We start from the raw sequence: 13637 nt of genomic DNA on the forward strand, positions 1-13637 counted from the left end.
TCTATTTAAATTGCGAAAATCAATGCATACTCTAAGCTTACCTGACTCCTTCTTCTCCACCGGCACAATATTGGAGACTCACTCTGCGTATCTGCAAGGCCTAATAAAATTAGCTTCTAGCAGCCGGTGGATTTCGTCCTTGATTCGTGGGAGAAGATCCGGACGAAATGTTCTAGCTTTCTGCTTAAAAGGTCTGAAACCGGACTTAATGGGCAGCCGATGCTCTACGATCTCTCGGCTTAGTCCCGGCATCTTAGTGTAATTCCAAGCAAAGCAATCTGAATATTCCTTCAATAGACCGATCATCTCACTTATAGAATCGGTCTCCAGGGTCTTATTTTTAAAAGTTGGCCTTAGAGTTTTACCATCTCCTATGTCGATCTCCTCCAAAGGATCAGCCGATGTAAACCCATGTCCTAGCTTATCGTGATCTCTGAATTCCTCTATCATGTCTCCCACAGAGGAATCAGTCGATCTTTGTGTGATAGCGGACTCTCCGGTCTCGGGGGCCGGATCATCCGTGATACTGTTTTTATACTGTGGTAGATGTTCGATCTTAAAGACCGAACCGTTTTGTGAATGACCGGACCATTCGGCCTTAGAAGCCGAACTATCCATGACCAAGGACTCATGAATTTTGCGTGGATTCATCATTTAAACTTTATTTAGGATTTAGCCAATTCTCCTTCGGCTCTAGCATTACAGGAATGAAACCTTTCTTATCTACACTTATGAAGTGATAATCAGAAAAATCTACTCCTGTGAGACATGTAGCAGTCTCATAAGTCTAGAGTACAGGGGCATCGGCCACAACGATACAGGCCGATACATCAGCATGTACTTGTTCTATGTCATCACCTACCCATTGTATTAACATTTGATGTAATGTAGAAGGTATACATTGGTTGACATGAATCTAATATCTACCTAAGATTAGACTGTAATTTCCTTCTACATCAGTGACGAAGAATGCAACAGCAAAGGTCTTAGTCCCGATGGTTAATTCAACGGACGTGACTCCCCTGGCTTTGATCGAACTATCATTTCCAACACCACTGAGGGTCATGTTGGTCTTGACAAGTTCGTCATCTTGTTTACCTAATTTTCTGTATAATGAATAAGGCATTAGATTTACAGTCGCCCCTCCATCTACCAACATTTTAGCAATCGGTATCCCATCATTGTGACCGCGCACGAAGAGCGGCTTTAAATGATTTACCAATTCCTTTGGTTTAGTAAAGGCGGCTTCTTTAGGACCAAAATCAAACTGGGCAACAACAGGTTCATCGTCGCCGACAATAGTACAATCGGCGGAAAATGTAATAATATTTACATCCATACCTGGGCGCTCTGGAGAAGCCTCGTAGTCGACTAGGTCTTCTCCCAGTAGGTCGTCCTCCTCCATTGGTGTTGGTGCATCGTCGAAGTCGTCCTGGCGTGGCGCGGACGGTCCGAACTCAGGGGTCGGACGGTCCGCGCCTGGTGTAGATTGTCCAGCCTTGTTAGCCAGGTTGTCTTCCATACCTATAGGGTGCTGCACAAGTGTTGTTTTATTTTCTATTTCTATAGCCGTTTGTTTTTCCTCAACGGCCTTTGGTCTCCATTTCTTTTGTGGTGGCGGGTAGTGTGGATGTGTATCATTGAATATCTTTTCCTGGTTTTCTTTTGCTCTTAGGCATTGTAATTTTCGCTTTTGGGACCGTGTCAATCCCGCTGGGCACCATCGAGGCATGGAGTATTTTGGATCGACTGCTTTGATGGTAGCCGTATCTTCTTTTTTGGTCGTGTTGGCCGATTCCCCAAAAATCATCGGCCCTTCATTATTTTTTTGTACGATGACCTCTGCAGTACCTATTTTAATGATACCCTTTTTTGTTGTTCTTTTGGTCGCTGCAGGCATATGCCCCCCTGCCGGATTGGTCGGCCTTTGAGGCCGAGTACTCCGGCACTCTTGTTGGGCCTATGCCTGGTGACCGGATTGAGCGACGCTCACTCGGTCTTGTACTGGAGGTGTCAACCTATTGAATACAGATGTTTGGGGTGCCCCCCAAGCGAGGTATTGTGGCATCCCAAATGTTTATGGTGGCATACCCCACATTTGATTTGAGACATATGGTGGAGGTAAATATGTGTATGGATATGGCATAGGCGGATAAGGGGGTGGAGGTGTGCATGTAGGTATGTTAGGTCTCAATTGTACGGTATGACCTTTCATTTCTTCCGATTGGTGGGGTGATCCAATCGGCCTGACCTGACGTTGCTCATGAATGGGTGAGCGGGGTCGCTTTGTTGGCCGGTCACTGGGGTCGGCCTTCTTTTTTACGTATTTAGACAATAATTGATCGAAAGTCGGCCCGGTTTTGACCAACCGACCAACTGCCTTGAATGTATTTGTTTTCCACGTACCTATCTCTGGTCGTTGTGGTTTGAAAGTACGTGGCCGTTGTGAGTCTTGAGCACGGCCGGACCGTCCGCTGGAGTTCTCTGGACCGTCTGGCGGGGTCCCGGACCGTCCGCGCCTGTGTGTCAAACCGTCCGCGGTACGCAACACGGGTTCCTGCTCCTTGGTCCGTGCTTGCCCCCCAGTGTCGGAGGTCGTGATGGTCACCATAAGAGTTTCCCCTCCATCAGGAGTCTTTTCTGCCACCACTTTCCTGCAAGAAATTTTATGATTCTCATCGACCTCTCTTGCATTGCCGATGACTATCTCCTTGCCTTTGCCTTTATCGGCTGTGTTTGGCCGAACCAGGACTTTCTTTCCCTCGATGTCGATCATGTTCATTGGAAAGGGCTCTGTATCCACCTGTATTTCCTGAAATTTCAATCGTCCCTCGTTAATGGCCGATTCAATCTGTCGTCGAAACACATTACAATCATTGGTAGCATGAGAAAATGAATTATGCCACTTGCAGTATGCACGACGTTTTAGCTCGTCAGCGGATGGAACATTGTGATTTATTTTAATGTTATCATTTTTGAGTAATTCATCAAATATTTTATCACATTTACCAACATTAAATGTAAATTTAACCTCCTCTTGCCGTTTCTTTTGAACCGGCTGTAGGGAGGAACAAGCCGAAGATTTGGCCTGCTTTGGCCAAACCATTTCAGCAACATACACTTCTGTTGATTCGTCATCAGATCTACTTTGGTCGCACTCCACTATATGCACGTTGTGACAAATTGTTTTAGCAGTTTCTTTGCTTCGACTTTCACAGGCCAAAGCTCTTTGGTGTAACTGTGCTAGCGTAAAAAATTGGATGCCTTCTAATCTTTCTTTTAAGTAATATCGCAAACCATTAAAGGCTAATCCTGCTAATTGTTTTCTGCTAAATGGATTTGGAAGCATCAGTTTCTGGTATATCGGAATCTCCGGATATAGTCATTAACCGATTCATCCTTCCCCTGTCGTAAGGCCACTAGGTCTACCAAATCTAACTCATAGCCACCAGAGAAAAAGTGATCATGGAATTTTTGTTCTAAATCCCCCCATGACGAAATAGAATTAGGAGGTAATGTAGCGTACCATGCGAATGTGGTTCCTGTTAAAGATAATGAAAATAAACGTACGCGAAATGCTTCTGTGTCGGCCAATTCTCCTAATTGTGCTAGGAACTGGCCTATGTGTTCGCGCGTGCTCTTTCCCTGGTCACCCGAAAATTTTCAGAATTCGGGTATCCTGGTTCCCTGTGGGTATGGGTGGTGATCAAATCGGCTGTCATAAGGTTTTCGATATGATTGCCCCCCAGGAATCATGCTTACTCCGAGCTTATCTCGGAACGCCCCCGCTATTTCCTCCCTCACTATATCAATGGCAGCCGGTGCGAGACCACCAACTCTCTGGTCAAACATGGGTGGGGTTGGCTGGATATTGGCATGTTGTCTCCCCCCATTGGTTTGAGCTATGTGGTGCAATGTCGTTCGCCTTATATGGCTCATAGGATTGATCGTTCCTTTCCGGCCTTCTAGGCGGGGCCGGAAAGCTTTTCTGGGCTCTGAATCTTGTATTATTAGGCTGATGCATCGCATAGTGTGATGGGAAGTGTTGCTGGGACGGGTGAGGATTCGGATAACAATCCTCCTCAAAAAGGTCATGCGCGGACTGTCCAGACGTTGGCCCGGACCGTCCATGATTATATGCGGACCGTCCGTCGTGGTATGCGAACGGTCCGACTGGGTAGTTTGAATTTTGTGCTAAACGATGTGGCTCGGGTACATGTGTTGGTAACTCATTAAAAATGGGCCCGACTGGGGCTGGCCCGGACGGTCCGCGCTCATGTGCGGACGGTCCGAGCATGTGCAGATCGGCTGATTTGCTGCCGATTTGCGGTTGCTCAGGGTATGTGTCCATCGGCATCCCATAAAGGGGTTGTGACTGGTCGCGACAACCTATAGCCGATGTATTACGTGTGTTACCCCCTAATTCAACCTCGTGCGAAGGAAAATTTGCGATATTAGATTTATCAAATGCACGTACTAGTTTCCTATAATCGTTTTGCATACCCCCTATGATATTTTGCACTTGTTCACGCTGTTCATCTACATAATTTCTGAAAGATTGTAGCTCGTTTGTATTACTTACATTAGGGATATCTGGTGTGGGTCGGAGCGAAGCCGGATCCGTCGCCCGATGTCGGACGACCTTGTTGTTCCTGTCCAGTTTGAAGTTGGCCAAGAACTTTGCTTTCGCCTCTTGGATCATCTGCTCCTTGTGCTCCTCGAACTAGAGCTGTTCGTCAGCCGGCAAGGTCTCCCAAGTCGGCTCTATGATGTTGCTTGGGGAAATATCAGAGTTATCTCTTGAACCGGCCATTGAGGACCGATTTGATGAGTCTATATTTGTTGTCCCCAGCGGAGTCGCCAAAAAGTATGTTGACGCATTTTTGGAGTGCCAAACACTCAACAAGAATCGTGGCGGTGCTCTCTGGTCAGGCGCGGACGGTCCGCGGCACAGGGCCGAATGGTCCGTGACCTAGCGCAGAGGCTAGGGTTCCCTGCCTAACGGCAGGACGGTCCGCGCCCTAAGGCCGGACGGTCCGCACGTGCACAGGGGCGGCGGAGAATCGCCAGCGGCGCTTGGATCTCGCTCCCAGAAGGGACCCCGTCGGGGAGGAGAGATCCTAGGTGGTGTCTAGGCTCGGGTAGACCGACCTAGACTCCTCTAATCGACGTAGAGTCGAGGAGAGACGGAGAATTTAGGGATTGAAAGGCTAAACTAGAACTAGACTAGAACTACTCCTAAGAATAAATGTAAATTGTATTGATTGTGGGTTCGATTGATTGCCTCTAATCGGCCGTAATCCTCTGCTTTTATAGAGGAGGGGGGCTGGAACCGTTACCAACAAAACTCCGAGTAAATTCCGTGATTCTCGCCAACAAACACAGCGAAAAACTCGGAACCCTAATCTGTTCTGCGCATGCGCGGACCCTTCGGTCCACAGGCGCGGACCGTTCGGACCGTGGACCGTCCGACCTTAGGGCCGAATCTTCCGCCGACTCAAATTGATGCCCAACGTATAGATTGTTAGAATTTAAGTTCGTTTATATCCTTTCTCAATGTAAAACTATCCTAGAATCAAAATTTATATCACGCGCAGAGCGCGTGCTATCCACTAGTGCAAATGCAATGCAATGCAATGCGGTCTGCGAACTGCGTTCTGAGTGGTTCCAGCGGCAGTGGCAGAGTCGTAATACGGCGCTTGGACTGGGGACTGGGGACCATCCGTTTACGCTGCGCCTACGCGGCAGCGGCCGTGGGGCGGCTATATGAGAGGGAATTCATCGACACAGTAGTTTCTTCCGCACCACGTCTCCTACACTCCTCCGCCTGCCGTCCTGTCCTGCGCCCTTACTCCTCGGACGCCCCCCACGCCACCAATCCCCAACCCCCCATTCCGCACTCCCCTCTCCCTGCCCCGCCGCGCTTCCTTCGCTGCTAAAGCGGCTGCGATGGCGCTCTGGGCGCTGCCGGTCGGCTTCCGCTTCCACCCCACCGACGAGGAGCTCGTCAGCCACTACCTCAAGGGCAAGATCACCGGCCAGATCAACTCCGAGGCCGAGGTCATCCCCGAGATCGACATCTGCAAGTGCGAGCCGTGGGACCTCCCAGGTACTTACTCGCCTCTGCTGCCTCATCGCCCGCCGTCTCTGCTCTCGTTTTTTTATCCGTTCCTCGCTTTTTCTTTTGTGCTATGTGGTCGTACACGGGATTTCCAACTACTTCTTTGCGATACTCAGTGCTGCATTTTTTTTCTCTCATCAGGATTCGCCTTCCGGTTGGTGCCCGATTTCGGGGTCTTTTATTCGGTTTGCACTCGCTTGACTGTGTTAACTGTGTTAGAATATAATATAAGTGAATTGCCCACCTCCTATCAGCTTAAGCTTTTGGATTGAATTAGTTGGTGCATGTAACTTAATATGGTATTAGAACCAGAGGTCTCGAGTTTGAATTCTGGTTAGCACAATTAAACAAAATAATTGTTGCTCGCTCCTATATTACACGTTAAAGATCCAAAAGAGGCTCGACGTGAGGAGGATTGTTAAAATATAATATAAATGAATTGCCCACCTCCTATTAGTTTAAACTGAGTTGAATTGGTTGGTACATGGACTGAATCTCACCATTTCGGCCAATCCGTTTCCCACTATCGCGATTCTCTCTCCTCCGTGTTTCCGTCGCCACCTACCACGTGAACCTTCCTGTCGCGTGTGTGCTGAAAGGCCGAGCAGACTACAATCCGCTGCTTACCTCTGTTCTGTTCTGTCTCGCGATTACTTGCACTAGAGAGAGAGATTTGTTTCGCCTTGCTGTGCTGGTTCGATGCGATTCTCTCGGACTCCGCTAAATCATTTTAGTTAAAAAAATACCGCGCTCCCTTTCCAAGATGCGATTTGATTTGGTGCGATGCAGCTGAACAAAATCCTTGTGCTGATTCATTTTTGTCGTTCCGCGCGTGTCGACTCGAGCCAAAACTCCCGGGAAACATTATTCCGCTTTCCTGATCCGGTGGTACCGATGAGATGTGAATGTGATTATGCCAATGCAGGTAAGTCTCTGATCCGGTCCGACGATCCTGAGTGGTTCTTCTTGGCGCCCAAGGACCGCAAGTACCCCAACGGTAGCAGGTCGAACAGGGCCACCGTGGCCGGGTACTGGAAGGCTACTGGCCCGGACAGGAACATCAAGTCCAAGGGCGACAAGAGCAAACAGTTTACCATCGGCAAGAAGAAGACCCTTGTCTTCCACCGTGGACGCGCCCCGAAGGGCGAGCGCACAGGGTGGATTATGCACGAGTACCGCACCACCGAGCCTCAGTTCGAGTCTGGCAAGCAGGTACGGAGCTATTGTTGTTAGTGTTTCTACCGTATGTCTGATTTGTACTTTATTAGTACTTAAGTCTGTCTTTGAGAAATATAAGATACTAGTCTGTTCACTGAAGAATGTGGCCTTAAACACTAGTTTGATTTCAGGTGGGTGAAAGAATTGTTCTAATCATCTTCTCAATTAGTTTATGTACAGTGTAATCACATTGTAATGATTTTTTAGATCTCATGGCAAATGTTTACCAACATTACATGGTGTTTATGTATCTTATTCTTTCAGGGTGGTTATGTTCTTTATCGCCTCTTCTGGAAACCAGAGGAGAAAACTGAGCGCTCCAGCCCAAAGGAAATGGATAGAAGTGGCAACTCGCCTACTACTATTCGTTCTTCACGTGACAACCAAGAGGCGAATGAGGAAGCTAATACACCATTAAATAAAAAATCTCTAGAATCTGCTCTGCATGATCCGATTGAGCTGCCCAATTCTGCTGAAACCCCTGCTGGGCCAAGGAAAATGTGCCTGGCGGACAGAAATGATAATTTGGTGGCTACTGCACCGGTTGTTTCCCATATACCTTTCCAGGGACATGCTGCTGGTGTAGCTAAGGTGAGCAACAGTGTAAAGAGCCTCCAAGCATTCAACATTTGGCTGTACACTATCGACCCTCATAATTACAATTTCACAACTGAATTTCTCCTAACAAGTTCCCTCATCTTTATAATCACAAGCAGGTTGATCCTTCAGCTGCTGCTTCAGCCCACTTCGTTAATCCCCAGAATGGAAATGACGACTGCAACAATTTTATGTCTGATTTCACCCCCATTCTACCGCATGAAAATGCATTCTTCACTGGTACACAGCAAGGAGCTTTTGGTTTTGATGGAAATGGCATCATGAATCATCCTGATGCCCTGGATGCTTTCTTGAACCAAACACTTGTTGATACTGATGAACATTCATCGACAACATCAAAAGTTCAGTATGATTCTGACATTCCAACAGAATTTGCGAACCATTGGAATATGCAGGTACTGCCTTTCTTCATATTGAGTATACCATCTGATGTTTCGATTATGGTTAGCAATCCTTAACCAATCCTTTTTTTTTTGTTACCTTTGCAGGATGAGCATCAAGACTGGTGGGAAAAGTTAGATTTTGAGCCATATGAACCAACTTTGCTTCCTTATGACACCACTGACCTAGACGTACTCTCAGTAGACTCTGGCGCCGATTCCTTCAATGACCTCTTCAATGTGACTGGCATTACTCTTAGGCCTCAACAGTTGGACTCCACTGTGCAACCAGACTGTGTGTTCCCTGATCAGGGCACTGCACTAAGGAGGCTGAAGCTACAGGTTGTTGAGTGTGGGGAGAGCATAACTAAAGATGAGAGTGAAGATGAAGTATCATGTGTTGAAAGTCCAAACTATTTTGATGAATCTGTCGAGTTCGCTGCAGAGAAGGGTGTGGCTTCTTATGGGGATGGGGCTGACTCAACTGGGATTGTTATTAGAAGCCGTTACCCTGCCCCAAGTTCAAGCTCAGAGAGTTCATTCACTCAACAGGGAACTGCTATGCGAAGGCTACGGTTGCAGTTGGGCCTTAACGAAGGCACATGTCCTAGTAGTGGTGATTCATCAAGCTGCATCGTAGATGAATCAGAAAGTCAGCAGAAAGCAGAGGTGATTGTTCTTTTTTGTTACTCAAGCTAAATTTACAATTGTTATTTATGCTAGTAATGAGTTGCACCTAGGATATTTCGCAGATAGTTCTGTTTGTGTGTGGCATCTATTATGCAGTGTTCTCTTCTGTCATGGATCCTGGGTGACCTATTTTAGCAAATGATATTATCTGACTTCGCTTTCAATCTTCTATCAGATTGAAGAGGATGCAAGCACGAACCTAGCTGGAAGTGTTGATAATCTACCTGGCAATAGCCATGATGATGAGCAAAAGGACATCCCTGAACATGGTAATAAAGCTTTGAAACTTTTCTATATTGTCTCTATGTGGTAACTTCTGCTTTTGCTAAGCTAGTTTAATATGATGTTGAACTGCAGATGCTGAAATGTCTGTTTCAGGAGTTAAATCTGTCCTGAGGCTGCGGAAAACTTCTGCGGAAAGTCTGAAGGATGTGAAGCAGGAGGATTGTCTGGAGCCAGACGGGAGAGCACCGATGCAGAGGGTAGGCTTCCAATCATCCATCATCTGGCTGGTTCTTTCGGTGGCTGTGCTGCTGCTTCTCTATTGTGGCGTATGGATGAGTATGATATGTATCCTGGTGCGGTGTTTTGCGCACATGGGTTCCTGGCATCAACCTGATGTGTGAACTTCTGTCATAACATGCGTTTGACAGCAGTAAGACATCCCGACATATGCCAATGCAGCTAAAAATAAAAAAAAGAGGTAGCAAGTGAAGAGGGAGAAAAAAGAGATGTGTTATTGTAGGTCTTAGTACATCCTAGTCTTGCCAATGCAGCTCAAAAGAAAAAAGAGGTAGCAAGTGAGGAGGGAGAAAAAAAAAGAGGTGTTATTGTAGGTGTTACTAATGTTGTAGCTGTTGTGCAGTTGTAAATCCCCCTTCGGCAGCTGGTTTTATTTCCTGATGTAATGTAAGCAAGAGCAAGGTCCTGTCAGATGCGTGCGCTGAAAGTCTGAACCTCCGATAATATCTGATGCTTCTTGTAGATAGCTGTTTCAGAATTTTCGGTTAATGAACCCAGTTACTGCTTGCTTGTTGATCTATTTTCTGTGTTGCTATCTGATGGGATTGTTGTGGTGAATTCGAGTTCATTGGGAATACATGACAGAATTGTGAATGCGCTGGTTTATTGCTGTTGCTTTTGTGCGCGTATGGTGAGGATATGACGAGGATATGACCTAGGTGGTAACGGGGAATATTTCCTGTCCGGGAATAGCTCTCTCCATCCTCATTCCCGCAAATATTTTTCCGATGAGGTCTCTAGGAACGTTCGCGAGGATATTTCTTTCCTATCCACATTCCCGTAGGGATAAATTTTCAACGGAGATTCCTGTTCCTGCTTAAATTATAATTAGAATATAGGTTCTTTGTTTATTAATTTAAAATATTATCATTTATATATGTTGTCATGTAAAAAACATTATGTGTACATCAAAGTGAATATATTTATAACAATGAGTGATCTTTTGAAAATGTAATTATTTATTTTTATCATAAACTAGTACACAAAAACAAATCAGGTGAAAGTCTAACGGGTCCCCGCGGGGAACAGGGATGGGGAATGCTTTCCCGTCCCCGTTTACCGGTCAAGAGAATAATTTTCTCCGTTTACATCCTCATGGGGATAGAAACTTTTCTACCTTATTCCCCTAATGGAGGAATTTCCTGCGGAAAATCGGGGATCAGAGCCCATTGCCATCTCTAATCACTGTCTCTACAACTGTAGCTTCCTGTTATCCGGTCACTATCTTTGTGATTGGTATGTTGCGTACATCCGTCAGACTGATTACGTGCATCGACCAAGAAGTAGTCGCTGTTTGATTAACTACATAGAGTCATGATGAGGCTGCACTCGCAAATACAGCATAGGTAAAAAATATATCCTTTATTGTATGCGCACATACGCTCCGGCGTTCAGCTGGCGGGCCACGCTCCGAGTCAGACGCTGCTCGTCCGTCCGTCCGTCCAATCAGCCGGTATATTAACCCGAGAGCTGTGAGAGGGTTAAGCCCCGGCCGTGCTATCGTAGCCTTCGCTGCTCAAAACACTCCCAATAAAGTTCCTTTTTGAAGTGCAACTATTTTCATACAGGCGTATGGTGTGCATGTAATATGTTGATGGGCCCTTGGTACCAATGTTTTAAATGTCCGGCTAACCCTTGGTACCAATGTTTTAAATGTCCGGCTTAGGCTTTTATCGGCAAGTTTTTAGATCAGCTATAAATGCTATAGCCGGCTATAGTTACAAGTCAAACCATAGCGGTTTTAGAAAAAAAAGATGACATACCTTCATAGATAGAGCATATAATTATATAAACTATCATATGTTCAATATCTAAATTTGATAGTTCAAACACTAGTTTAAATGTTTAATAACAAATTATGCATGCAAATTCAACAATACTTGTAAAGAGACCGCCTGTAGTTTATTTTGGTCCTAAATGTTTCAAAGGTTCATCCCAGTAAAAGACTAACAAGTTTAGTAGCGCTAAATCCAGCTAATATTATGTTTTTAGCAGACTAAGGACCTCCGCAAAGGCTATAAGGCAGCCGCTACTAGTCGGCTATTTAAAACACTGCTTGGTACTGGGCAGCGGCCTTGCTTTCTTGTCATCAAGCCTGTTGGCAATTGTCCATACGTGACTTTTTTTTTTCTGCATGTGAGCTGACCTTTTTCTTTGGAATGTGAGCTGCATTGTGAGCTTTTTGATCCCAACGCAAATGGATGAAGCACAATTGGCACAGACTGGCATATCGCTGAACTATGCGTCCTTATTATTGTTTAAATAAAACGCAAAAAGTATAACAGCAAGCATTAGCAAACCCAATTTATATTTTTTTGTAAAATTTAGCAGCAAATATTTTACTCTCTTTATGCCAAAAATACATGTTTTTATTTTGTTATCAAATTATCTCAAGTCTGACAAAAATTATAGATATAATTACCAACTTTTATGACACCAAGAAAATATGTTCCATGACAAATCTAAGGCCTTTTTAGTAGGGTTAGTTGTCCATCGGCTTGAAACGTAAATAGACCAAAATGGCTTAGAAAGCCAAAATCGAGCAAAAAAAACACGAAATCGAAACCGCTTTAATTGTGTACGGGGTAATGCCCGGTGAAGGTGGTAAGGTTCTTTTCACTAGGTTACGAGTTCAACCCCCTGATCCTTATGACTCGGTTCTGTTACGTTTGGATTTGGGTAGGTCTCTAGGCTGGCTCCAACAAGGTACTCTAAAAGCTTCTGTATCCTAAATATAGAGAATTAAACGGTTCTCTACGCTCTCCAGCAGCGTTATCTAAACGATCCTCTAAATTTAGAGGACGCTATTGGATTCTCTATATATAGAGTTTCTTTAAACAATCCTCTATCCATTTTAATACTTTAAATAACCGGTTTAGCAAAACTAAAATATGTACAATACATTTGAAAGTATGACAAATACGAATGTATAAAAATAAAAAATAAAAAGTGTCTCTAATATAGATATTTACGTATAGAGGACGTGATTTAGAAGACATTGTTGGAGAGGAAGAAGATATAGATGATAAAATCTATTAGAGAAGACCGTAAAGGACGAATATAGAGGACGTTGTTGGAGACAGCCTTATAGATTGAACAACTTAACCTAGTCCGTTTATAATTGGAGGACAAAGTTCAAGTTCTTTGGTCAGCTTGACTCGACCCGTTTGTGATGGTAGTAATGGGAGGATAAAGTTCAAAGGTTTTTATTGGATAGGACCATTGCCACGATCTTCTATTACGGAATACAGGATGGTCTGACAATCCTTGGCCGAGTTTTTTAGGTTTTTATTGGATAGGACCATTGCCACGATCTTCTATTACGGAATACAGGATGGTCTGACAATCCTTGGCCGAGTTTTTTTTAAACCGTTTTAACTAGAAGTCAAAGAAAAAACTTTGCCTGACTTCACCGTTTTTAAAGAAGTCAAAATCCTACGAAAGAGATCTTAATAGCACTTGGTAATATAAATATTAGTATTGTCCTATATAAACTTTGTCAAATTTAATATAATTTGATTTATAACAAAATTAGAATGCCATTTTTTGACACTATAATAGGCAACCATAGACTTATACTAGTCGGTTACCCGTGCGTTGTGACGGCTCACAATAATACCCACGTAATTTATCCACTAAAAATATGTCAAGATTTTTTATTGGTTGTCTCCACTCTTCGCATAATATTTTTTTATGAACGCAAGAGTATCATAGTCAGCAAATCACATACCCACATCCCTCGCCTCCCCCACTTCCAAGGTTTCGTAGAGCAGGAGGGAAAGTGAAGAGGCGGGCATACATGTTCGTTGCCGGAGAAGGACACGACGAAGACCTGGGAATCTCGATGCGACATATAAAGTATACAACTAGATATATAGGGAGAGAGCATGCAAGCGGAGAAAGAAGCCCAACCGGAGCAGCTCCAAACCAAAAGGCACCCGCACCAGATGACAGTCCGAGAAAGGAGAGAGAATGCGAGTGTCTTCCTAGCCCTGGACCCGCCGAAGCGACACAACACCACCACCAACTCTGTAACATATGCCGACTGTTGCCACGCTATGAGCCTTAGTTGTCCAATATCTTAGACC

At 44.8% G+C, this 13637-nt stretch overlaps 1 protein-coding gene across 5 annotated transcripts; it reads left to right on the top strand.

Annotated features, from left to right (window-relative positions):
• The first annotated feature begins 5760 nt into the window (after positions 1-5760).
• On the top strand, positions 5761-10086 carry LOC100383037 (uncharacterized). 5 transcript variants are annotated; one of them, XM_008663939.4, is made up of 7 exons: positions 5761-6109; positions 7047-7333; positions 7604-7930; positions 8056-8352; positions 8446-9006; positions 9203-9296; positions 9406-10086. In XM_008663939.4, exons 1-7 carry the CDS (start codon positions 5950-5952, stop codon positions 9651-9653), a joined length of 1974 nt encoding a protein of 657 aa, XP_008662161.1. In that variant the 5' UTR covers positions 5761-5949; the 3' UTR covers positions 9654-10086. The 5 variants fall into 5 exon arrangements, with proteins under 5 accessions (XP_008662161.1, XP_008662159.1, XP_008662160.1 ...); XM_008663937.4 differs by having other exon boundaries at positions 5795-6109; positions 8053-8352; positions 9385-10086; XM_008663938.4 differs by having other exon boundaries at positions 5795-6109; positions 8053-8352.
• The last annotated feature ends 3551 nt before the right edge of the window (positions 10087-13637 follow it).

Source organism: Zea mays, chromosome 10, assembly GCF_902167145.1.
Source record: "Zea mays cultivar B73 chromosome 10, Zm-B73-REFERENCE-NAM-5.0, whole genome shotgun sequence".
NCBI classification, from domain to species: Eukaryota; Viridiplantae; Streptophyta; class Magnoliopsida; order Poales; family Poaceae; genus Zea; species Zea mays.

Coding starts and splice junctions, on each gene's coding strand:
- LOC100383037 (XM_008663937.4), top strand. CDS start 5,950: ATGGCGCTCTGGGCGCTGCCGGTCGGCTTCCGCTTCCACCCCACCGAC. Junction 6,110..7,046: donor CGAGCCGTGGGACCTCCCAG/GTACTTACTCGC, acceptor ATGCCAATGCAG/GTAAGTCTCTGATCCGGTCC. Junction 8,353..8,445: donor CGAACCATTGGAATATGCAG/GTACTGCCTTTC, acceptor TTACCTTTGCAG/GATGAGCATCAAGACTGGTG.